General features: G+C 44.2%; 1 protein-coding gene across 4 annotated transcripts in view; it reads left to right on the top strand.

Moving 5' to 3' along the window:
• The window catches only part of NBEAL1 (neurobeachin like 1), a 147,214-nt gene that overhangs the window by 64,046 nt on the left and 56,391 nt on the right, over positions 1 to 26,777 (top strand). For all 4 annotated transcript variants that reach the window (XR_014551175.1, XM_083625751.1, XM_083625749.1 and 1 more), the window contains 13 exons: positions 1,543 to 1,641; positions 2,848 to 3,428; positions 5,548 to 5,680; positions 7,655 to 7,774; positions 10,170 to 10,473; positions 15,990 to 16,075; positions 16,753 to 16,842; positions 19,135 to 19,303; positions 19,478 to 19,611; positions 22,307 to 22,466; positions 22,594 to 22,696; positions 23,893 to 24,049; positions 26,522 to 26,680. Coding sequence is in view for 3 of the 4 variants with exons in the window: in XM_083625751.1 (XP_083481877.1) it covers positions 1,543 to 1,641; positions 2,848 to 3,428; positions 5,548 to 5,680; positions 7,655 to 7,774; positions 10,170 to 10,473; positions 15,990 to 16,075; positions 16,753 to 16,842; positions 19,135 to 19,303; positions 19,478 to 19,611; positions 22,307 to 22,466; positions 22,594 to 22,696; positions 23,893 to 24,049; positions 26,522 to 26,680 (2,295 nt within the window). In the remaining variant the exon portion in view is untranslated. The remainder of the gene's footprint in view (positions 1 to 1,542; positions 1,642 to 2,847; positions 3,429 to 5,547; positions 5,681 to 7,654; positions 7,775 to 10,169; positions 10,474 to 15,989; positions 16,076 to 16,752; positions 16,843 to 19,134; positions 19,304 to 19,477; positions 19,612 to 22,306; positions 22,467 to 22,593; positions 22,697 to 23,892; positions 24,050 to 26,521; positions 26,681 to 26,777) is intronic.

Below are 26,777 nucleotides of genomic sequence, written 5' to 3'. Positions count from 1 at the left end.
CCCAGGCTGCGCTCCTGGTCCTTCAGGACCAGGGAGTCCTCCACACCAGCCCGGCCCCTGTCCCCCCAAAACAGTACTTCTGTCTTGTCAGGATTCAACCTCAATCCCAAGCTTCCAAAGCCTCCTTTCTCTGTCATTATATTGACAGTTCTTTTTAGGGCAGTGATTATTGGACTGGAAAGGACCACAGAGAGTGCAGCCGGCTATATTTCACATCCCTGACAAGTGAATGTTGTTTTTATTTTGATTGTATATATTTTTTGCTTTCATATTTTGATTTATGTTTATATTTTGAGACCTCCGGGTGTAGGGCAGTACAGTCGTACCTCGGAAGTCAACCAGAGTCCATTCAACTTCCAAAACATTCGGGAACCAAAGCGTGGCTTCTCATTGGCTGCAAGAAGCTCCTGCAGCCAATCGGAAGTCGCAGAAGCCCCGTCGGACGTTCGGGTTCCAAAGAACGTTTGCAAACCAGAACACTCATTTCCAGGTTTGCGGTGCTCAGGAGCCAAAATGTTTGACTTGCAAGGCTTTTGGGATCCAAGGTACGACTGTATAATAATAATAATAATAATAATAATAATAATAATAATAATAATAATGATGATGATGATGATGATAAGTGTTCTATGCCACAGAGGCTGTCCTGCCCAGGCCTGATCCTGCACCTTTAGCAGAATGTGTAGGTAGTGTGCTAAGAGGACTAGAATTGACTGCATCCCTTCAGGTGGTGGGCCAGCGGGTGGTGGAGGAGAGAAATCACATTTTTTAAATGTCCCCCACCTTAAAAACTCTATACAGTTGAAAAACCATTGCAGAGGCAAAAGGGGGCATGGTTAGAACATTTCTCCCCAATATTGGTGTGTTGTCTTTGCAGGGATTTCTGTTGTTTTCACATCCTTTTCGAAGTACAGTGGTACCTCGGGTTAAGTACTTAATTCGTTCTGGAGGTCTGTACTTAACCTGAAACTGTTCTTAACCTGAAGCACCACTTTAGCTAATAGGGCCTCTTGCTGCTGCCGCGCCGCCAGAGCCCGATTTCTGATCTCATCCTGAAGCAAAGTTCTTAACCTGAAGCACTATTTCTGGGTTAGTGGAGTCTGTAACCTGAAGCGTATGTAACCTGAAGCGTATGTAACCCGAGGTACCACTGTAGCGTCGCTCACTTGTAGTCACAAGGGATTCAGTTCAAATTCTTGTCTTTTTCTGCTGCAGCTGTAGGCCCAGCCTCGGCCAGCATTTAGCGGTGCATAGAACCACTTGCGCATCCGTGCATTTCACAGAGGAGAAGGATGTTGATTCACTATGTGGGCTGAATTTTATTTGAGGATTGTGGAACATCAAATCATTGCTCTTGGTTTTCATACTGGCGGTTGCTACCTAGATATTGTGGCCTGTTTTGCTGCAGAATTTTTTTTGGGGGGAGCATACAGTTACCTTGTAATTTGTATTGTTTGGTAGGTTGATCTTCAGCTTAAAGAAATGTCCGTATCTTTGCGAACAATATGCTGCTTATGTGCAATGTTAATTTTACCCCCTCAGGAGGTGTTTAAGGAGCGGATCGGTTATGCCCATATATTTGAGGTCCTAAAATCTATGGGTCAGCCGTCACGGGAACTGCTTGAAGAACTTTTGAATATGGTGAGACATCTGCTTGTTACGGAAATTTCTAAAATAGGGTCAGGCTGTAAAGTCGGTTGCAGCCAAAACAACAGAAGATTCTTGGTGGCAGAGCCTAACAGATTTACTGTACCATAAGCTTTTTATGACCTAAAGTCCATTTTGTCCTATGCTTGAAACCATTTGCCACACACTTGCTACACACATGCATATACAGTGGTACCTCGGGTTAAGTACTTAATTCGTTCCGGAGGTCTGTACTTAACCTGAAACTGTTCTTAACCTGAAGCACCACTTTAGCTAATGGGGCCTCCTCCTGCTGCTGCGCCACCAGAGCACAATTTCTGTTCTCATCCTGAAGCAAAGTTCTTAACCTGAAGCACTATTTCTGGCTTAGCGGAGTCTGTAACCTGAAACGCGTATGTAACCTGAAGCGTATGTAACCTGAGGTACCACTGTACACATGTGAGTGTAGAGAAAACAAGGCAGTGTTAGGTTCATGGTGTTTCTTTGCAAAGTCAGAATGCACACAAAAGGTGACCAATTCTTGTTTCTTATCGTATATACATACAGCTGTAGATAGAAATGCCCCAGAGCGTTTTGATTTCATTTATACTTAATATTTTCTCTCTCTCTCTCTATCTCTTTCTGTCTCTCTGTAATACACGCTCACATATACCGTATTTTTTGCTCTATAAGACTCACTTTTTCCCTCCTAAAAAGTAAGGGGAAATGTGTGTGCGTCTTATGGAGTGAATGCACGCTGCGCAGCTATCCCAGAAGCCAGATCAGCAAGAGGGATCAGTGTTTTCACTGCGCAGCGATCCCTCTTGCTGTTCTGGCTTCTGAGATTCAGAATATTTTTTTTCTTGTTTTCCTCCTCCAAAAACTAGGTGCGTCTTGTGGTCTGGTGCGTCTTATAGAGCGAAAAATACGGTGTATTGTGGAAATGAGCTTTAATTTGCAAATCAATTACTATCCAATAATTTCTAGAGCCCAAGTTACTCTTTCAGCAGAAATCTTTGTGGCACGTGAAAGAGACGCCGGCTTTATGTTAGCATAAGCTCTTTTCTCGTGCCATCCGCTCGTGGCCTCCATGAAAGTCAGTGGCAGCCTTAAGCCATGCAAAAATCTGCTGGTCTTTCAGGTGCCACAAATTCTCCTGTTGCTGCTGCTGCTGCTGTTCCTGTTAGCTTCTGGTAACCATTCCGTTTCCTTTCCCCAAAGGCTGTTGAAGGTGATCACGCGTCTGTTGGGATGCTGGGCATAAGCAACGTCCAGCCCTTGTTGTTGTTGATTCAGTGGCTCCCAGATCTCGAGTCGCACGATCTCCAGGTCTTCATCTCAAGCTTGCTGAAGCGAATTTGCTGCATCAACCGGCAGAGCCGGGCCATCTGTGTCAATACGAACATGGTCATTCGGATCGTGGAGACCCTGGGCCAACACACCCTGCTCCACGGAGCCTGCGCCGAGAACCTGATTGTCCTCTTGGGCTCTCTGGGGAGCCAGTCGATGAGCTCCGAAGAACTCCACCAGCTCATTCGGCTGCTGAGGACTAAGGACCCCAAACAGACGCACCCTTACGTTGTCCCGGTGATGCGCGCAATTCTGACGATGGCTCGGAAGCAGGGCTTGGATAGCGCCTTGCAATATTTCGACCTCTCCCACAGCATGGCGGGCATTGCCGTCCCACCTATTCACAAGTGGCCGGGGTCGGCGTTTGCTTTCAGCGCTTGGCTGTGCCTGGACCAAGAACAAACGACTCCTGGTGCCAGCGGCAAGGGGCCCAAGAGGAAACAGCTCTACAGGTATGGTGACTGCCATGGCAGGAAAGAGGGGGGACCCCCAGATCTGTGGCAATTGGCAAGCAAGCTGAGGTTCACGTGCTTTTTTGACGCCCTTTTGCACAGCCGCGTTCTTGACTTCCTCTACATGGCAACGTAGCCGATCCTAGTTTCAAGAAGCCCCTTTGCACAGCCGATTAACGTTAAGGAGGAAGCCTGTTGTGGGTTTTGGAAGGCGGGGGAGAGTGGGAAAGCTTTGTAAGTAATAATAATAATAATAATAATAATAATAATAATAATAATAATTTATTTGTACCCCGCCCATCTGGCTGGGTTTCCCCAGCCACTCTGGGCGGCTTCCACAGAGACCAAAAATACACTAAAATGTCACGCATTAAAAACTTCCCTGAACAGGGCTGCCTTCAGATGTCTTCTGAATGTCAGTTAGATGTTTATCGCTTTGACATCTGATGGGAGGGCGTTCCACAGGGTGGGCGCCACTACCGAGAAGGCCCTCTGCCTGGTTCCCTATAGCTTTGCTTCTCGCCATGAGGGAACCGCCAGAAGGCCCTTGGTGCTGGACCTCAGCGTCCAGGCAGAACGATGGGGGTGGAGACGCTCCTTCAGGTATACTGGGCCGAGGGCAGCTGTGTACAGCTGTATACTGGACACAGGCCAGCTATTTACAGTGGTACCTTGGGTTAAGAACTTAATTTGTTCTGGAGGTCTGTTCTTAACCTGAAACTGTTTTTAACCTGAAGCACCACTTTAGCTAATGGGGCCTCCTGCTGCTGCCGCCGCACGATTTCTGTTCTCATCCTGAAGCAAATTTCTTAACCCGAGGTACTATTTCTGGGTTAACCTGAAGCGTCTGTAACCTGAAGCGTATGTAACCCGAGGAACCACTGTACCCAGGGCATCATCATCATCATCATTTTATTATTTATACCCTGCCCATCTGGCTGGGTTTCCCCAGCCACTCTGGGCAGAGCAGTAAAAGCAGAATAAAACATCAAACACTACTGTTGTCTGTGCCTGGGATTTAACATAGTGTTGGTGAAGATTGCCACCTATTGAAATACATACTGTATACTCAGTTCACTGTGTATTTAAAAGAACAATTTCCCAAATAATCCTGGCTTAAGTCTGCTTAATTTCCAAGGTTGTCTAATGGAAGTTCAGCACAAAGTGAAATGACCTTTGATGACTGCTAGTGTTTAGAAAGGAAACCTGCATTCTTCCCACAGTGAAATTATAGACAAGCGGCCAGAGCTCAGTAGTAGAGTCATCCGGTGCCTTGTATGTAGAAGGACACTGCTATGTATTTAGAAGCCTTAAACATTGCTAGATAACGAAGCATTTCAGTGGCTAGGTAGTTCAATTCTTTGCAATCGGCAGGCATAGAAGGCCAATTTAGCAGACTGCCTCGGCCTTTGAGAGTTTCTTCTCATTAGAATCAGTAGCCTATGTTCTACTATGGTGCAAATTTTTAAATATGTTTGTAAGATCCTAATTTATCTCCTGGCTACTTTCTCTACACTTGGGGAACTCAGTTGAATTTTCTGTTTCAGTTTTGATGGCGGAGGGCAGACTTAAGATTACAGAAACTATAGCTAAGTTTCTCACTGTAGTCATCAAAACAAGACAATGACCAATAAAGGGAAGATAAGTTCTGAGTCAAGACTATCTGTATTCTCAAATGATTTTTGATCATAGATTATTTAAAAGGCGCAATCTTTGGGGATGCATATTGTATTTCCCTCTTCTGTGGCTGTCTTGATAACCTTTGTATGATGTTTATGGTCCATAGAACCACGTAAACTAAGCTACCTATAGAATTTCAGACAGCCTCAGTTAAACAGCATTTTGCATAGCTCTGCTACGAGAGAGCTCCTCTCAGAAGTGGTTCCATGCTGAAATTGGTAGAATCTGAGAGATATCAAAATAATATGGTCATTTTGTACGCCCAGGTCCAAGATTGCCCTTCTGTCTGAAATAATCAGCCTAGCTTCAAATGAGCCTGGGAGGCCACCATCCTTGTGGAGACAATTGTAACTCATTGCAAAAGAAATGTTTGTTATTATCTGCCAATGTGTGCCTCCAAAGAGCTGACCATATTCATTAAATATCTATCTATCTGTAGCTTTTTTACAGGCAATGGAACAGGGTTTGAGGCCTTTATTACGTGTTCAGGAATGCTAGTGGTTGCCGTGTGTACGAAGAAGGAATATGCGACCGTGATGCTGTCGGATCATTGCTTCTGTGATTCTCTGTGGGTAAGAGAGACTGTTTCAGCTGACCTTGTTGTAATGCAATAGGTAAAGGTAAAGGGACCCCTGACCATTAGGTCCAGTCGTGACCGACTCTGGGGTTGCGGCGCTCATCTCGCTTTATTGGCCGAGGGAGCCGGCGTGTGGCCAGCATGACTAAGCCGCTTCTGGCGAACCAGAGCAGCGCACGGAAACGCCGTTTTACCTTCCCGCCAGAGCGGTACCTATTTACTTGCACTTTGACGTGCTTTCAAACTGCTAGGTTGGCAGGAGCTGGGACCGAGCAACGGGAGCTCACCCCGTCACGGGGATTTGAACCACCAACCTTCTGATCGGCAAGTCCTAGGCTCTGTGGTTTAACCCACAGCGCCACCCGCTTCCCTGTAATGCGATAGGACCCTTTTAAAAAGTGGACTTGCCTCTCTGTTGGTAGGCACTCGGAATTCCCTGTCAGGATAAGATAACTGACCAAGTTCAAATGACCGGTTTTTGGGTTAATGCACAAAACCTTTCCCCGGATTCTCCATCCTCATGCCATCCCTTCCTTCCTATGTTCTTGGCATAGTGCAATTAAACCCATAAGTCTTCAATTAACCATAGTTCCCAATGATGTCCAACTGGAAAACTATGATCATTGGGTTTGGAGCGACATAAACCAGCTTTGGACCATGTTTTGAGATGCTGACTTGCTCCAGACTTGGCTCAGATGTAACAGGACACCATGGTTTATTATAGCTTGCCATTTTTATGTTTATTCCGTAGTCGAAGACTGCATGTATGGACACAAAACTCATTCATATCTTGCCTTCTTAAGCAAAGATATTATCATCTGAAGGCAGTCATTATGTAAAGATGTAACCACGTCCTGGCCATCCCCAAGTCTCACTAATCTAGTCCGTGTAGGTCACAATTTGGGGTGCCTGACTGTTGTTAAATCTGATTAAGATGAACCCAAGGAGGCTCCTAAACATTATTGCATTTCTTAGGTTTAATCAGTTCTCTAAAGGGTGCTTAGGAGTGTCTCTGCATGCGTTGTACCGATGATTTACAACGCTCAGATGGAGCAACATTCCTGGGTATAGGAAAGATGAGAGGAATTTGAGCATGATAGGATAGAGATGCAAGACTTGCTCCTCAGTGAGCATTACCGTATTTTTCGCTCTATAGGACGCACCAGAGAATAAGACGCACCTAGTTTTGGGGGGAGGAAAACAAGAAGAAGAAAAATTTGAATCCCAGAAGCCAGAACAGCAAGAGGGATCTGGCTTCTGGGATGCTGTGTGGCTCTTCTGGCTTCTGGGATAACAGCGCCAAGCCTCTTCAGGGCAGCGGGATGAAGGCTCCCCCTGCCCGGAAGAGGCTAAGGCAGAAGACAGGGCAGGCGCCTCGCTGAAGGGGCGCTGTGCGGTTCTCCCTCTTTGCGCAGCGCCACTCCTTCGCAGGAGAGGTGCTGCACAGAGAGGGAGAACTGTGCAGCGCCCCTTCAAGCGAAGCTGGAGAAGGAACAGAAGGAGACCCTTCTGTTCCTCCTCTGGCTTCCAGGACAGGCGCCTCGCTGAAGCTTTCCGCTGCTCCCCGCAGCTTGTGGGATTGGCGGTGGGGAAAGCTGAGCTTCCCTCCCCGTGCTTGTGGGCTGGCGAGGGAAGCCCGGGTCCCCCCCCCCCCAGCCCCAGGGACCACACATTCGCTCCATAAGACGCACAGACATTTCCCCTTAGATTTTAAGAGGGAAAAAGTGCGTCTTATGGAGCGAAAAATACGGTACGTCTCTCTCAGACCAATGAGAAAATCTAGGTCTGTTCCTAGTGATCTGATAAGTAATCTACTGCAATTGTTTATTTTATTTCTTTCATGGAGATGGATGCATATAGATAGATAATGTTCCTGGGTGCAAAATCTAGCAACAATTAGCCACTTGTAACTCCTCCATAGAATTAATAATGATGATGACTAAACAATATTATCATTTTTTTTCAACAGCACAACATAAGCATTGTCCATATGCCTGGGAAGAGGCCCTTTGGTCAAAGCCTTGTATATATTTATGTGAATGGACAGCAGAAGATCTCGGCACCCCTCAGATTTCCTGCCATGAATGAAGTAAGTCTGTGCTTTTGTCACACCTCACTTTCCCCCTGCATAGAATATGGACCTTTAGCTTTAATTGTGGATGCATAAAGAAAAAAACTTTGCAACAAGTGAGTTTGTCACATCAGCTTTTGCTTACTGACTATGGTCGCCTCTAAACTGGATTGTCAAGGAAGATTCTCCGAAATGATCAGCAGGTTCTGAAAGTGGTAATGAGATTTTTAGCCGAGACCTGTAAAGTGAAATACCTTTTATTACACCTGTAATATTATACTGGCTTCCAGTAGGTTGTCAGGCTCAATGACCAGGGGTCATTTACCTTTACCTTTTACCTGTCAGGCTCAACTCAAATCTTGTGGTATTCTGCTCACGGAAGACTGTTTCTTTTTCTTTTCTCTCCCCCCCTCCCTTTTTCAAATGCTTTATTAGATCCAAAACAGTATAACAAAAACAATCAGTGGATATTGAAGACAAAATTAAAAAAAGCCATTCATTCCTTGATTGATACTTATTTTTTACATCATTTTGTAATAACGTGACCTCCGATCTTCCTGAATTTGTTCCTGAATTTGATTCCTCAAATACGCACTTGACTATATTTTCTCCATATTGTTTAGCTTACTTAAAATTATATAAAGCTGTCCTATTTACACATAGAAACTCAATCAAAGCCTGCCAGTGGATTAATATTTTAACAGTGTTCTTTTACATAGGTAAAGGTAAAGGTACCCCTGACCATTAGGTCCAGTTGCGGACAACTGTGGGGTTGCGGCGCTCATCTCACTCTATAGGCTGAGGGAGCTGGCGTTTGTCCGCAGACAGTTTTCCCAGGTCATGTGGCCAGCATGACTAAGCCGCTTCTGGTGAACCAGAGCAGCACACAGAAACACCGTTTACCTTCCCGCTGGAGTGGTACATATTTATCTACTTGCACTTTGACGTGTTTTGAACTGCTAGGTGGGCAGGAGCAGGGACTGAGCAACGGGAGCTCACCCCGTCACAGGGATTTGAACCGCTGACCTTTTGATCGGCAAGTCCTAGGCTCTGTGGTTTAGACCACAGCGCCACCCGCGTCCCTTTTTTTACATAGACTGTGTATATATCCCACTGTTTCAGCAAGTGGAATCTTCTTTGAATGGAAGGGGAAGGAAGTGTTTTTTCCACTTATCTCCCCTTCCACTTATCTAGAATGGTTGAGAAATGTCTCTGAGAAGCTGGGGCGATTGTGTGAGCCATGGGGACCTGCAGGAGAAACGTGAGCATTTGTGAAAATTGCCTCCTACCTCCTTCTGTTGACAGACAGAAGTCTCTGCTGCCTTTGAGGGAAGGGGACAGCAATGGATACAACCTTTTAAACTTTGCAGCAAAATAACCTGACGTAGTAAAAAAGTGGTGTGTGCTCACAAGCTTTAAAGGCTAGTAAAGTTTTGTTTATCAATTCACCTGTAAAATAAACCAAAACACAAGAGCGTAAGAGTTTATATCTAATATACATATGTATCATGAAAGACAACAATCTCTGTTATTCAGCAAACCTCAAGTTAAAACAGCTGATGTCTCAGTAAAAAGTCGATCCAAATTTATTTATTTTTTGAGAGTTTGGTCACACTAAAGACGAGCGTAAAGTTTTTTATGGCCTTTGACGTAAAATTCACATATAATCTGTGCTTTTTTTCCTGGGGGTGCGCATTTTGTGAATCTAAGTTTGGCCTCATTGAGGGGCAGTATTTCTATAGGAGTAGGAAAATAAGAGTACCTCTGAACATTTTTTTTTAGAAAAAAGCACTGCACATAATAGATACGTGTTTGTATGTGTACATATACCTATATGAAATTTTATTAAAGATATTTTACCCTGCCTTTGTTTTAAAATGCTTAAAGCAGCTTACAATCATTTAAAAGACAACTTTAAAAAGCAAGAAACAAAAGCCGTAGCTCATAACCAGTGGCAAAAGACAGGAGATAAAACTACAGTGCTACCTCAGGTTAAGTACTTAATTCGTTCCGGAGGTCCATTCTTAACGTGAAACTGTTCTTAACCTGAAGCACCACTTTAGCTAATGGGGCCTCCTGCTGCCGCCGCGCCGCCGGAGCACGATTTCTGTTCTCATCCTGAAGCAAACTTCTTAACCCGAGGTACTATCTCTGGGTTATCGGAGTCTGCAACCTGAAGCGTATGTAACCTGAAGCGTATGTAACCTGAGGTACCACTGTATTTGAAATCAGCATGCTAAGGAGATTAAAGATAACACTTGAGAGGCCAAATGTTTGTCAAAAGACCGAGATCTTCACGCAGTGATAATTTTGGCCCTTTATGGCTATCTGTTTGTATGTGCCAAACTGCATTAAATTTACTAATTTGTGATATGTGTTTTGTTTTTTTTGCCACATGGGTGAAATTCTCCAGTCTTTTACTTCTTGCTGCATTGGTTCTGCTGGCCAAAGGACGACTACTCCACCGCCATCCCAGATCCCAGATCCGCCTTTTTCATCCCCTGCTCTTCCCCATCGGACGTCGCTCGGTGGTATTCTTAGCCCAGGCAGCTGGAGTGGGCTGCTGGGCAAGCCAGAACACATCACTAAGCTGATCTCAGCAGGAACGCAGGACAGCGAGTGGGGATGCCCCACCTCTCTCGAAGGCCAGCTTGGATCAGTTATCATATTTCACGAAGCCTTGCAGCCTACTCATGTGAAAGCGTTGTATTTGGCAGGTGAGCATTCCGAAGTGCAGTTTGGTTTTTCACATTGAAATTTTACAGAGATATATCAAACATAAATAATCAAAAACAATATTCCAATGAATCTGCTGGATTTCCTCCCCTTTGTGGGTCCTGTTGTTAATCATTTCCTTCTGCATCTTTTACAATAGAACAAATCTTTTTCATCTCCATTGCATCCATAATTCACCCTTAAACTACAAGTGATATTCCAATCCTACTAACAATTTTAACTGTTTACAATGGTCTTTAAGATAAGTTATAAATTTTCCCCATTCCTTATTAAAATTATGGTCTTCCTGATTTTTTATTCTTCCGGTCATTTTAGCCATTTCAGCATAGTCCATCCGCCATTCTTCTCTGGTAGGGACTTTGTTTTCTTTCCATCTCTGGAAAGTGCAGTTTACTTTGGGTATTTTGACCTCTCTTCTGTTGTTCTTAAGTTTTAGTCTGCCTAGGAATCTCTTTTGTTTCCAGTTGCTATGGTCTATTATTATGAATAATAATTAATTAAATTTCTGTACTGCCCTTCATCTGAGGCTCACAGGCCAGTTTGCAAATCTCTGAACTGGCATAGTTCTTCCGCTGTCTAGTCCCTGCTTTTATAAAGGTTAAAGTAAAGGTAAAGGTACCCCTGCCCATACGGGCCAGTCGTGTCCGACTCTGGAGTTGCGCACCCATCTCGCTTAAGAGGCCGGGGGCCAGCGCTGTCCGGAGACACTTCCGGGTCACGTGGCCAGTGTGACGAAGCTGCTCTGGCGAGCCTGCACCAGCGCAGCACACGGAAACGCCGTTTACCTTCCCGCTAGAAAGCGGTACCTATTTATCTACTTGTACTTAGGGGTGCTTTCGAAATGCTAGGTGGGCAGGAGCTGGGACCGAACAACGGGAGCTCACCCCATCATGGGGATTCGAACCGCCGACCATGCGTTCGGCAAGTCCTAGGTGCTGAGGTTTTACCCACAGCGCTACCCGTGTCCCCCAATATAAAGGTTAATTTGCCCCAATTTAGTCTCATTTGTTTTCTCTACCTTCTTTTTTGCTAACTTTATCTTTCACAGAAATGTGTGTTCATAAACACACACAAACAGTTCTGCGATTTGCACTTGATTTTCATAACTAGCTTCACACTCATATTACAAATGGAACTCTGGTTACGCTTTAGCCGTGTGTGTCATCTGTGCCAATATAAGAGTTGAGTACATTAAAGGCAAATGGAATGGGCATCTGTATTACTATCCCATTAAGTAACCACTGAGCCTCTTCGGCTTGCCGATCAGAAGGTCGGCAGTTCGAATCCCTGCGATGGGGTGAGCTCCCATTCCTCTGCCCCAGCTCCTGCCAACCTAGCAGTTTGAAAGCACGCCAGTGCAAGTAGATAAATAGGTACTGCTGCGGCGGGAAGGTAAACGGCATTTCTGTGCACTTTGGTTTCCGTCACTGTGTTCTGTTGTGCCAGAAGCTTTGTCCTGCTGGCCACATGACCCGGAAAGCTGTCTGCGGACAAATGGCGGCTCCATTGGCCTGAAAGCGAGATGTGCGCTGCAATCCTATAGTCGCCTTTGTCTGGACTTAACCGTCCAGGGGTCCTTTCCCTTTCCCTTTTTACTTAGGTGTGAACCACATTGGTGACAAATATAATGAATGAAATAGTTGCTTCTATTTAGGGAACTCGTAAAACCTTTTATTGGCATCACACACAACATCCAAAACAAAACAAATCAATACAGAATTATCCCTTCCCCAGTGACACGAAACATTTGCTGAGAGAAAGGAGGTAGAGCAGTCTATTGTCACATCTCATGGTCTTCAGGGAAATCAGACGTCTGCAGTGTATTTCGACGACAAAAAACCAAATAGAGATATTTAGCCACTAACTTGGTGAGCTCCTGATCAGTCCCCAGTAATAGAAAATGTATGACCTCTGACTCTGGTTTCCATTTGGGGATACAGAGTTGATCTAGAAATTGCTGGCGGAGATCAGCATATAGTTTACAGCTGAGAACCATATGTGTAAGGGTTTCCACCAGGTGGTCTTCGCATGGGCAAGTTCTTTCTCCTTTCACCCTGCCTGAGAACCATCCCCAAAGGAGGTTGGATGGATTTGAATTAAACCTGGCCAGCGAAAATGCCCTTCTTTCTTGAGGGTTAAGCAGAAATTCAAGGTAATAATGGTTAGTTTCATGTGCCCAAGAAAGTTGAAAATAAAGAGGGGTGATTCAAGAATTTGGTCAGGTAGCGGGTTTTAAGTTGAACAAGATGAAAACTAAGGTTTTAGAGAAAAATTTAACAGTGACTGAGAGAGAGAGGTTTCAGAAGCAGACAGGATTAATACTGGTTAAGAAAGTGAAATATCTAGGGGTTAATATGACTGCCAAGAATGTGAATTTATTTAAGGATAATTATGAAAAATGTTGGATGGAAGTGAAAAAGGATTTAGAAATATGGTCAAATCTGAAGCTATCATTGCTAGGCTGAATTGCTGCGATAAAAATGAATGTATTGCCAAGGATGTTGTTTTTGTTTCAAACATTGCAAATTTTGGACAAGATGGATTGCTTCAAGAAGTGGCAGAAAGATATTTCCAGATTTGTTTGGCAGGGCAAAAAGACTCGAATAAAATTTAAGATATTAACTGATGCTAAAGAAAGAGGTGGAATCAGCCGCTTTTTGCTGGCTGAGAGAATGGCTGCTTCTTGAAAACACTGACGTGTTGGACCTAGAAGGTTTCAATAACGTATTTGGGTGGCATGCATATTTGTAGTATGATAAGGTCAAAGCACATAAAGCGTTTAAAAACCATATTGTCAGAAAAGCACTGTTTAATGTTTGGATAAGGTATAAGGATTTGCTTGAAAATAAAACCCCAAGGTGGTTGTCACCAATGGAAGCGAAGGCTCAGAAAAAGCTCAATATGGAGGCCAAATGGCCGAAATATTGGGAAATTCTGGAACAAGAGGGAGACAGATTAAAACTGCAGAGCTTTGAAAAACTAAAAAATAGAGTGCGAGACTGGCTTCATTATTACCAAATAATGGAAGCATATAATTTGGATAAAAAAATTGGCTTCCAGGTGGAAAAATCAAAATTGGAAACAGAACTGTTAGATCCCAAAATTAAGAACTTGTCAAGAGTGTATAACTTGCTGTTGAAATGGAACACTCAGGATGAAATGGTGAAATCAGCTATGATTAAATGGGCACAAGATGTTGGACATAATATTATGATGGCTTACTGGGAACAGTTATGGACCACAGGTATGAAGTTTACAGCATGTAATGCCTTAAGAGAAAATATAATGAAAATGATCTACAGGTGGTACATGACACCAGTCAAGCTTGCAAAGATTTATCATTTGCCCGATAACAAATGTTGGAAATGCAAAGAGACTGAAGGTACATTCTTTCACCTTTGGTGGACATGCCCAAGGATTAAGGCTTTCTGGGAGATGATCTACAATGAAATGAAAAAGGTATTTAAATATACCTTTCTGAAGAAACCAGAGGCCTTTCTCCTGGGCATGGTCGGCCAATTGGTGCTAAAGAAGGATAGAACTTTCTTTATGTATGCAACAACAGCAGCAAGAATACTTATTGCAAAGTACTGGAAGACACAAGATCTACCCACCCGGGAAGAATGGCAGATGAAGGTGATGGACTACATGGAACTGGCGGAAATGACTGGCAGAATCTGAGACCAGGGAGAAGAGTCGGTGGAGGAAGATTGGAAGAAATTTAAAGACTATCTACAGAAACATTGTAAAATTAATGAATGTTAGAAGAATGTTGGAATGAAGTTATGTGGCTTTAGCAGAAAGGTTATAAAGGTTTAGAAAAAAACAGACTGTTAATTGGTGAAAGGAGGGAAAGTAAAGTTATATTAATATTAAGATAAATTACAGGACAAAAATTGGGAAAGATGGAAAGGATTTGCTGAAATAGCTAATTGAACTAGAATACAAAAAAGGGAGGTGTGAGGAGGTCAAGGAAACAAGCAAATGAAAGATAAGTTATGGGAAGATTTGTTGTGTTTTTTAATTGTTTGTATTTTTCTGTTTTTCTGTTTTTCTTTTTTCTTTTCTTTTTTAATTTTTTTACTTATTGTGATGTGTTGTTTTGCTTTTGTTTAATATGGTGTTTTTATTTTTGTTTTTTGTAACCCTTAAAACCTTAATAAATATTACTTTTTTTAAAAAAAGAAAATAAAGAGGGGAACAGTTATTTATTTATTTCAAAACCACACGTGTCATTCCCCCCCCTTCTGTTTTCATCTGCATCTGGGCTGTTATATACCGTATTTTTTGCTCTATAAGACTCACTTTTTCCTTCCTAAAAAGTAAGGGGAAATGTGTGTGCGTCTTATGGAGCGAATGCAGGCTGCGCAGCTATCCCAGAAGCCAGAACAGCAAGAGGAATCACTGCTTTCACTGCGCAGCAGTCCCTCTTGCTGTTCTGGCTTCTGGGATTCGGAATATTTTTTTTCTTGTTTTCCTCCTCCAAAAACTAGGTGCGTCTTGTGGTCTGGTGCGTCTTATAGAGCAAAAAATACGGTATTTTGCTTCAAATTTGGTGCTAAAGAAGGATAGAACTTTCTTTATGTATGCTACAACAGCAGCAAGAATACTTATTGCAAAGTACTGGAAGACACAAGATCTACCCACCCGGGAAGAATGGCAGATGAAGGTGATGGACTACATGGAACTGGCGGAAATGACTGGCAGAATCCGTGACCAGGGAGAAGAATCGGCAGAAGAAGAATGGAAGAAATTCAAAGACTATTTGCAAAAATATTGTAGCATTAAGGAATACTGAGTGATGTTGGATTGAAATTAAGGGGTTATCAGCTGTAATGGTACAAAAGAATATGAAAAAATAGTTCTTTTTTTGTACATAAGTAAAAGTATAAGTTACAATAATTTAAGAAGATGGATAGAAAATAAGGTTTTTAGCTGTAATGCTATGAGATAAGGATTTGCTGGATGAACAATTTGAACTGGAATACAAGAAGGGGAGGTATGAGGAGGTCAGGGAAATATGTTATTGAAAAATAAGATATGAAATTTATGTGTTTTTAATATATATTTTTTCATTTTCTTTTTTTCTTTCTTTTCTTTTCTTGGTTTGTATAAAATGGAAAATCTTAATAAATATCTTCTCAAAAAAAAAATAAAATACGGTATTTTGTCTGTCTAGCTTCATACCACTTGTTACATACATACTATGGGGCCAGTGGCCCCAGAGAGAGAGATGAACTTCCACATTTGCTTCAAAAGAAACATCCAGCCAGGCCGGAGGAACAGGAAGGGTGTGTGTGCAAATGGTCATGAGATGTGAGACACATTGAGATGCACCTTCAGCTCTCTCGATAGGCACTCTGCATGGCAGCTTTGCTTCTTCACATGGATCTCTCTTGCTAGATTGGGGAGTAGGTGTTAAGTCAGGCTGTCGGCACAAATTTTAAACCTATTATGGCTTTCTGTGTCTCTCTCCCCCCCCCCCAATATTTTGAAGGTCCAAACTGCTTAACTCCGTGGAAATCTCAAGACTCCGAAGCAGCCGATTTGCCCAGTAAAATGCTTCTTCATTATACACCCAAGGTAGGAACTCCATTTTCTTGTAGTTTGATGGTTTTAGAAGAGGATTATACAAATATGGTGAGGATACCACCAGCTTTAGCCATGATAACTAAGCAGAATTTCTGTACAGTGGTACCTTGGTTCTCAAACACCTTGGTACTCAAACGACTTGGAACCCAAACACTGCAAACCCCGGAAGTAAGTGTTCTGGTTTGGAAACTTTTTTCAGAAGCCGAACGTGCTCCCTTTTGCGTGTTACACTTCCGTTTTGAGAGTTACGCTTCTGATTTGAGTGCTACACTTTTTGAGTGTTACGCTGAGGTCTGTTTGGTTTTGCTATTTATTTTGCATTTTTGTGGCTCTTTTTTGTGTTTGTTTTTGTGACTGTGTGGAGCCCAGGTCAGCTACTGATTGATTGATTGATTGTGTGACTGCAGTACATTGTTTGTTGCTTTCATTTTATGGATCAATGGTCTCGTTAGACAGTAAAATTCACGTTAAATTGTTGTATTAGGGGTTGCTTTTAAAAGTCTGGAACGGATTAATTCATTTTGCATTACTTTCTCTGGGAAAGCGCGCCTTGGTTTTGGAACGGACTTCTGGAACGGATTAAGTTTGAGAACCAAGGTACCACTGTACAGTGCCTGAGCTTATTTGTTAAAGAGTGCTTAGCTCATTTTTTCCTATTTTTTGGACAGGCTTGCAGAAGCCCAATATGCCTTGACCTTTCCCCCAATCTTCTACATGGAAGGCTAACAGGGAACAAAGTGGTGAACTGGGACATTAAGGTAAACATCTCCAATGGCTTGTAATGACTGTGGGATTCCATAAGGGTTTGGATTATATTATGTGTATGAGAAATGACCACCCAGAGAGCCACTGCGGTGTAGTGGTTAAGAGTGGTGGACTCGTAATCTGGTGAACCGGGTTCGGGTCTCCGCTCCTCCACATGCAGCTGCGGGGTGACCTTGGGCCAGTCATGCTTCTCTGAAGTCTCTCAGCCTCACTCACCTCACAGAGTGTTTGTTGTGGGGGAGGAAGGGAAAGGAGAATGTTAGCCGCTTTGAGACTTCTTTGGGTAGTGATAAAGCGGGATATCAAATCCAAACTCTTCTTAATGTTTTGGTGGAGCTAATGGTCTCAATCCTCTCTCTCTGTGTGTGTGTGTGTTTCTAAGACCAAAGCAGGGATGGGGAGAGTAGATGGAAAGCGAAAAACTTGGCAGGGGAGATAAGTAGAGATACCTTGGAGGTGCTTTACAAAAGGATACATAAAATCTTGTCACTTTCATAGCAATGCAATCCTATGCAGGTCTATTTAGAAATAAGTCTTACTGTTCGTGTAAAGAACTGTGAGTTTCTATAGGCAAGTCTGCAGTGCAACTTTCTGCAGTCACAGTGAGCAGGAAGAGCATGCATTGACTCTTGACATCTGGGTTGTGTTGTTGTGTAGCCGTTTAGTCGTGTCCGACTCTTTGTGACCCCATGGACCAGAGCGCGCCAGGCACTCCTGTCTTCCACTGCCTCTCGCAGTTTGGTCAAATTCATGATAGTAGCTTCGAGAACACTATCCAACCATCTTGCCCTCTGTCGTCCCCTTCTGCTTGTGCCCTCCATCTTTCCCAACATCAGGGTCTTTTCCAGGGAGTCTTCTCTTCTCATGAGGTGGCCAAAGTATTGGAGCCTCAGCTTCACGATCTGTCCTTCCAGTGAGCACTCAGGGCTGCTTTCCTTAAGAATGGATCTGGGTTGTAGATTCTCCCAATTGGGGCGCTGGTGGCGCTGTGGTCTAAACCACTGAGTCTTTTGGGCTTGCCAATCAGAAGGTTGGCGGTTCGAATCCCCATGGCGGGGTGAGCTCCCATTGCTTTATCCCAGCTTTCTGTCAGCCTAGCAGTTCGAAAGCACGCCATTGTGAGTAGATAAATAGGTGCCGCTGCGGTGGGAAGGTAAACAGCATTTCCGTGTGCTCTGGTTTCCATCATGGCGTCCCGTTGTGCCAGAAGTGGTTTAGTCCTGCTGGCCACATGACCCGGAAAAGCTGTCTGTGGACAAATGGCGGCTCCCTTGGCCTGAAAGTGAGATGAGCGCCTTTGACTGGACTTAACTGTCCCGGGGTCCTTTACCTTTTTACCTTTACCTAGATTCTACCAAACGTTCAGAGGATTGGTGTAGCATAAGACCTGCCATATAGCCCAACGGAGGGTTAAGAAGTTAATTCATTAACCTGTAAAGTACGTGGTAGTTTCAGCATTTCTGCTTACTTTCTCTTCCGGAAGTAGGTTATTATATGAGAGAAACTGAAAGGGACACAGTTGAGGTGGAGACAAAACCTGTCTCTCACTCTAGATTACGGGGACCAAAGTGTCACGAGAAGGGGGAAAGTTTTGCCTCTGCTTCCATGGCATCCCCACTTGCAGCCCCATACATTTCCCACAAATAAATCCAATGTTTTTAGGAATAATAATAATTAATAATTATTATTATTATTATTATTATTATTATTATTATTATTATTATTATTTATTTATTTATTTATACCCCGCCCATCTGGCTGAGTTTCCCCAGCCACTCTGGGCGGCTCCCAATCGAGTGTTAAAAACAATACAGTATTAAATATTAAAAACTTCCCTAAACAGGGCTGCCTTCAGATGTCTTTTAAAGAGAAGATAGCTGCTTATTTCCTTCAGATCTGGTGAGGGGGCATTCCACAGGGCGGGTGCCACTACCGAGAAGGCCCTCTGTCTGGTTCCCTGTAACCTCACTTCTCGCAATGAGGGAACCGCCAGAAGGCCCTGGGCGCTGGATCTCAGTGTCTGGGCTGAACGATAGGGGTGGAGACGCTCCTTCAGGAATAGATGTCTGAGGCCGTTTCGGGTGCAGACAGAAAGCAGGGTGCAGTGCGATTTGCTATGAACCTTCGCATCTATATAGTATTTACAGCTTGTTTCAGAAGCTCACAAGAATCCCAATTCACTTACAGTTGCAGATCTTTACCAAAGCTCTTTGGTTGTTGATTTCCAAACACTGACTACACATTCCTCTTCCCATCCCTTCTCTCTCTTCCCTCTCTTCCTTAAGGATATGATCAACTGCGTTGGTGGACTGAATGTGCTGTTTCCACTGCTAGAACAGATCAGCTACCTCGATGGACAGCTACCTGAGAGGCTTGATGTGGAATCGGTTGCTCCTGAATTGCAGACACCTGTAGAAGGAGATTGGGTGGTGTTAACCTCCACCAAGGCTTCGGGTAAGGCGAGAACTGTATGCATTGAGGCTTTTAAATAGCCTTTTTTATGAGCCCAGGGAAAAGCAGTGCACCCAAACAACAACAAAACCTCTCTTGATCATTTTCTTCTTCTACGTCCACAATTGCTTAGCAGAACTAACATTTGTAGCTAAAGGCCTATATTCCTTCTTCCAGAGGCTCGTTTGGAGAAGAACATTGTTGCAACTTTCATCCTGATGATAAAGCACTTTATTCAAAGACACCCAATCAACCAGGATAATCTTGTTCACTCGCATGGAGTCGCAACCTTAGGAGCCCTGTTGCAGAAGGTATGCAAAAAACTACCAACATTTAATACTAGCGATTGTACTGAGTAGGATAGTTAAACCATACAGTGGTGCCTCGCAAGATGAAATTAATCCGTTCTGCGAGTTTCTTCGTCTTGCGGATTTTTTCGTCTTGCGAAGCACGGATGCACCCTGGTACTGTATTATAATGGGATAGTGGGCAAAGCACAAAGCGGGTCGCTCCCCAGCAGGAGGAGTTTCCCCAGCCTGGAGGATCTGTTGCTGGGAAGAGGCAAAGACACCCCCTCCCACCTCCCCACGAAAACAGCCCCCCTTCCTCTGTCGCCAAGCCTTGCCGCGTCTTCGCTCCGCCAAACCGCGTCCCACATCAAAGCCCCAGCCCGCTCCTCTCCCTCTCTCTCCACGAGGTTCCAAAGGAAGTTCGAGCCCAGGAACCGAGGGCGGACGCACGAAGCGCCCGGCGTGGACTCTCCCTTGCTCCCCCCGTTACCTTGCGCCACGCCGCCGGGCTCCCCACAGTCTCGGCAGCTGCTCCCGGCTTCTTCCCACCCCCGCAAAGGCGTCTTCGCGGCAGCCCAAGCGCAGTGGATGCCTCCTTCTCCTCCTCCTTGGTCCCCCTCCTCCTGCCTTCGCGCAGTTAGGGCAAAATGGAGCAGCCACGTGGGGAGGGGGAGAGAGAGAGAGAGAGAGGCAGAGGCGGCGCAGAGACCCAGCCAGATCCGCTGGATCCCAGCCCACCTGCCTCCTCTGTGCCCTCTCCAGAAGAGGATCCCTCTGGAAAAGGTAGGTCGCTCCCTCGCTCGCTCCCTGCCAGCCCAGTTCCCGCTTCAAAAGGAAACAAATTCGCAAGACGTTTCGTCTTGCGAAGCAAGCCCATAGGGAAATTTGTCTTACGAAGCACCTCAAAAAACGAAAAACTCTTTCGTCTTGCGAGTTTTTCGTCTTCCGAGGCATTCGTCTTGCGAGGTACCACTGTAGTTTGTATATGTTTTCATTTTTGGTAGACGAGTGTTGCTGTGTCAGATTCTCTGTTCATGTGCATTGTGAACTACAGTAAATCTATTGTTGTACAGGGTGAGTCTTTTAAAAGAGGCCCCGTGGAACATGTGTATTCTGTATCCGTGGGGCCATTTTAAAGGACTCACCCTGTATATCCAAACCAGATATATTTTTCCATTGATCCATACAAAAGAACTCCAGCGTAGATCAGTGAAGTGCAATGAAAATGCTACATAATTGTATATAATTTTTTAATCAAATTTTCTGTTTTACAATTTCACATTCTCATTTTTTCATCCTTAAGATATCAGTGATTTCCCTTCTCCTCTTTCCATGGTTCATTTTACATATCATAAATCCCTGCATATTTTACAGAAACTATACCATTCAGTAATTCATTATTACATCTATCATAGCTTATTTACACTGCTGAATATATCTTAATGCTGCCAGCGTTTTTAGCTGTACACAGTTATTTCCCATATATTCAATAAACGTTTTCCAATCATCTTTAAACGTATGTTCTTCTTGTTGTCTTATTCTATATGTTAAGTCTGCAAGCTGCGCATATTCTATCAACTTAAGTTGCCAATCTTCTTTGGTTGGGACTTTGTTCATTTTCTATTTTTGGGCTAACAAAACACAGGCCGCAGTAGTGGCATACATAAATTAACTTTTTTGACATCTGGGAATTTCAGTCTGAATTAGCCCCTGAAATGCTACAGAATTTTAACTCCCTGCCATTCATTAACATTAAGGGTGCACATATTAGCATTAGAGACTTGAATTTGATTTATTGAACTGAGGCTGTTATAGTCTATTGTAATAAAATTGCAAGCCTGTGGGACAAAGTGCAAATTCAGCTTGTGCACACTACTTCTCTCAAGTCTCAAGTTGACTTCTTCCATGCAAACAAAACTGGTGGGTTTTTCTTACGAAGAAAGTATTTGTCAGGAAGCCTACTTGCTTAAATACGCAGTCGCAATATTTGTTTTATTCATAGCACATGGTTTGAAGTTGGCCTGTTTCAAACAAGCCATAGCTTAAGCTCCTCATAGTTTGCTGGGTTCAGATGAGATCGTAAACTGCAGTTTATCAAACATGAACACAAAGGCTTCCTCAGCTGCGCCAGAAGGGGCAAAGAGCACAGAAGCCCACGGCTAATAATTTCTATACTGTCATTCAATCGATAATAAAACAGTTAAAGTGCCAGTACAAAAAGAAAAGCGTAAAACAGGACTAAAATTGCATCTTAAAAGTTCTGAAAGTAAGAAGGCCTTTGCTTGTTGCCAAATGGACAATTAAGTAGGTGAACCTCTGAGGAGATCATCCCATAAACAGGGGAACCTCACTGAGATTGCCCACCTCAGATGGCATGGGCATCTACACGATTGTTGCCAAATACTGCTTTAAAATCTTACGTTTAACCTTTCAAGTTCTTCACAAACTTTGAACAGCTGTGTTCTGGGGGAAAAGTGGGGTGTATTTTTAAAACTCTCTTATTGCAAATAGTTCCTAAAGTTTAAATGCATTTGTGTTGGATTCTTCTTCATCTGTTTGCTTCCAACATTTCTTTAAAATACTAAGCTTATTTATTCTCTTCATTTGTCTCCTTTCTCTACCAAACAATCCCTTTCAGTGGACATCTTTTCTAAGCATCTTTTTTAGTTTGTAGAACATGAAGGGATAGACGTAAATTTATCCGGCTGTTTCTTAGGTGCCAAGCAGCTTCATGGATGTGAATGTCTTGATGGCCGTCCAGTTGTTGATAGAGCAGGTCTCTGTGGCGAAAAACGCACCGCTTCTCCAGCAGATGTATCAACACTTGCTTTTTGACTTCAGCATCTGGAATCGGGGAGACTTCCCGTTCCGAATCGGTGAGGCTAGGCGCTGTTAAAACTAACACTGAAACATAACTTGGTTTGCTGCACGTGTCATAATGCACTCGCCATATATATGAAAGGCTAGGCTGACCTGCCCTGATGGGAAATGTTATGTTTGTAGGTCACATCCAGTACCTTTCTACAATCATCAAAGACAGTCGGAGGCTCTTCCGAAAAAAGTATGGCGTGCAGTTTTTACTGGATACACTGAGGATCTATTATGGGTATGCAATCTTGCATGTTTCCTTAGCTTGTTGTGCATTTTAACTTTTGTATGCTTTGACGTCTGGCTGTGATTTTTTCTCGATTTTATTGTTTTGTCTTAACCACTCTGATGAGAGAGAGAGAGTATATATCTATATCTATATAGCTAGCTAGCTGTCTCGAACCACCGACCTTCTGATTGGCAAGCCCAAGAGGCTCAGTGGTTTAGACCACAGCGCCACCTGTGTCTCGTTCTGTCCCAGCTCCTGCCAGCCTAGCAGTTCGAAAGCACACCAGTGCAAGTAGATAAAAAGGTATGGCTGTGGCGGAAAGGTAAATGGCGTTTCTGTGTGCACTAGTTTCCGTCACAGTATCCCATTGCACCAGAAATGGTTTAGTTATGCTGGCCCCGTCGCAGGGATTCGAACTGCCAACCTTCTGATTGGCAAATCCTAGGCTCTGTGGTTTAACCCACAATGCCACCCGCGTCCCTACTTAAGACAGTAGATGGTTATAATTAGGGACCTGTGAAAACATCCAGTGATGTTTCTGAAGCTCTTGTGCCTCAACATAGCGTGGTTTGGGTAGCCTCCGAATGGCACTGCGTGAGTGATGTGCATATGCTCAATGCCTTCCATCCATGCACAAGGGATGTGGGTGGCGCTGTGGTCTAAACCATTGAGCCTCTTGGGCTTGCCGATCAGAAGGTTGGCAGTTTGAATCCCCGCGACGGGATGAGTTCCCATTGCTCTGTCCCAGCTCCTGCCAACCTAGCAGTTTGAAAGCACGTCAAAGTGCAAGTAGATAAATAGGTACCGCTCCAGCAGGAAGGTAAACGGTAAAGTCTTTATAAAGAGTGCAGGCCAGAAGGACATGCGCCACCGATTCAGTACTACCATCTCCACAACGACATAAATGTTTTTTGTGTGGAATCTTGTTGGAATTGTCCCTCAAGTGCAGCCAAGGGCAATACATTTAATCTTGCGAGAGTAAAAGCACGTCTGTATTTTAGATTTGCTAGGTTATGCAGATAGGGTGCCAGAGAGTCAAAATGGGTTGGGGTAGCTGTTACATACAAAGAGGTAAATTATATACAAAAGGAGAAATGCTTTGTGAAAAGAAAGCTGGAAGAACTAAGGTTCTCCTGGGTCTGGCCTCTTTTGTATTCGTAGTACGCAATCATTTTGATGAAGTCTTCTTTCCTTGTTTTTGTTAGAAACAGCTCTAAAGACAGTGACTTGGCGCCAGATGATCTTAAAACTATAAGAACGTCTCTGTATGGATTAATAAAGTACTTCCTGAGCAAAGGTGGGGCGCATGAGGAAGTGCAGAGCATCATGGGCTATATAGCAGCCATCAACGATGAGGAGCAGGTATTTAGCATGCCTGTGTTAAACTATGGTTTCTTTTCTCTTGTCATTCTCTATTCCATCTTCAAAACGATGGGAGTGGGGGCAGCGGAAGAGATGTAATGCATGTAAATAATGCATATTGCAAATACAGCATATTGCATAAACCGTCTGCTAAGTGCAAGCACCGTATTTTTCGCTCTATAGGACGCACCCGACTATAGGACGCACCTTGTTTTAGAGGGGGAGAACAAGAAAAAAAAAATCTCCCCCTCTCTGCTCAGCACCCCTTCAGCGAAGCGGCAGGATAAACGGAGCCCCTTCCATTTCTCCTCCCGCTTTGCTGAAGGGGCACTGCGCAGCTCTCCCTCTCTGCTGAAGCCAGGAGAGTCTTGCTCTCCCGGCTTCAGCAAAAGGAGCCCGAAGCCTTTGGAGCGCAGTGGGAGTTCCCGTTGCGCTCCTAAGGCTTCAGGCGGCTATCCTTGAAGCCTGGAGAGTGAGAGGGGTCGGTGCACACTGACCTCTCTCGCTCTCCAGGCTTCAGCGAAAGCAACGCGTAGCCTCCGGAGCGCGGAGGGAGCGCTCCCTCTGCACTTCGGAGGCTTCGTGTTTTTATCGCGGAAGCCAAGGAGCCTGCATTCACTCCATAGGACACACACACATTTCCCCTTAATTTTTGAAGGGGAAAAAGTGCGTCCTATAGAGCGAAAAATACGGTATTTCATATAAGGTAACAGCCTCTTCCACAAACTCTTCTTTCTTAAAGGGGATTCTATTTGTTTTTACCCTGCTATGTGTGGCAGATGGAGTTCTGCAGCCCGTGGTTTGTAAATCCAGATCACACTGCTGTCTTGTGCAATTCTTTCCCCTTCCTCCAGAGCGAATTCCACCCTCCCTTCCATGCAGTCATCTAATCACGGCGCAGTGCTATCTCTGCATCGGCACTAAGCAGGATTCACTTCTTAACCAGGGTTTGAAGTAGCTTTGCTAAACCTGGTTCAGCAGAACTTCCTCAGTGCAGGTTGCTATGCTAAACCAGGGGTGAGGAATTAGATCTGGCCAGCTCGTTGGATCGAAAACTGGGGGGCCCCTCCCTCCATGAGTCAGTTTGACTGCCCACCTGTCAGGGACCTGATACTGTATAAAGTCAGATGGTTCAACTTGAAAACCCATGGCTGCAAAGGAAGACTCATGAGCTCTCTCAATTTTTCATTTCATCCTTTGCACCCTCAACTTGAATTCCAGCTGTGTCTGCAAAGGATGAATTTGGTAGCGCCTTCAGTTCTTCCTTCTCTGCTTTAAAGTGGCACCTTTTGAATTTGGTGCATTTTGCCGTTGCCAAAAAAGGGACGTGGGTGGTGCTGTGGTCTAAACCACAGAGGCTAGGGCTTGCCGATCAGAAGGTCGGCGGTTCGAATCCCTACGACGGGGTGAGCTCCCGTTGCTCGGTCCCTGCTCCTGCCCACCTAGCAGTTCGAAAGCACGTCAAAGTGCAAGTAGATAAATAGGTACCGCTCTGGCAGGAAGGTAAACAGGGTTTCCGTGCACTGACCAGTCCATAAGGGATCAAATACTTATTTCACTCATTATAATGCACCTCAATCTCCGGCTTTTGTCTTTTGGGTTTCTGGGGGTTTTCCTGTTGTTATTCTGTCTCTGACAGCTACAATAAACCTACCATTAAAATTATGGACTGGTCATTTCTTCGTCAGAGGGCAAACGGGCAAATTTAGCAGGGGATCAAATACTTCTTTCCCTCGCTGTATATGAAACTGGCATGGAACAGAAATAGATCCATCCACCCCTACTAGATAACAAATCCACACAATTTGGGGTTTGCTGCATCTATTTATTCTAAAAGACAGAAGTAGGAAACTTGGGAGTAAAACTGTCTGATTGGCAACAGTTGGTTGAACCCCTGTCTGTTCAACCCCAAAATTATTTCGGCTGCTTAAAACTCAACCGAGGGCTTGTCCACACATCACCTAGAAAGTACGGATCTAAGAGGTTTTCTGCTTGTTTTTTTGTTTGTTCCCACACTTTCCCCCGGAAAACCTGCTGTTTACCACTGAATGGGAACAACCATCAATCGGTGGAACAACCAATTGACATTTGTTCCAGTTAAGCAGTAAAGAGCAGGTTTTCCCGAGGGAAGGCGGTGGGGTGAGTGTGGCTGAGCCCTGAGTATCCGACTTGAACATCCAAGCAGCTCAATACCTCTCCGCCTTTTTCTCTTGTTTTGCCTTTCCTGGCAAGTCTCTGATCCCCAGCTACAAACGTTCGTGGAGAAAGCATGCAAATCCCAGTTAGGGCTGTGCCTGACTCGAATTGGGTCCATTCCAATTCCATTAGGGGCGCTGGCATTTTTTAGAAACCCCTCGCTTCAAATAATCACCCCCCATCTCTGGAAATGAAAAGCTGTTTACAGTGCGTGAGATTGAATAGTGAGAACTGTGTGGCTTTTGCACTTTTGATTCAGTTTTGTTCTCCCCCAAGCTCTGTGGCGTCCTGGAAGTACTTTTCAGCCTGCTCCACACCAGCCCAACTCGAGACCAGCTTTTCTTGTTGCTTTTTGAGCCAGGAAATGCAGACATCCTCTATGCTTTGCTGCTGAACCAGAGGTACTCGGACGGACTGCGGGAGCTTGTGTTTAAGGTAACTTGCTGCATCTCCTCTAAAACGATAGATCTAGCAAGATGAAGCCACATTTTCTAGGAAACATCTTTCTTTTGGCACAACTGAGTTCTGCACA

This window comes from Podarcis filfolensis (assembly GCF_964270895.1).
Source record: "Podarcis filfolensis genome assembly, chromosome: 1".
Lineage (NCBI taxonomy): Eukaryota > Metazoa > Chordata > Lepidosauria > Squamata > Lacertidae > Podarcis > Podarcis filfolensis.
Note: the sequence above shows the minus strand (reverse complement) of the source record. Positions and strands in the feature narration are given on the sequence as shown.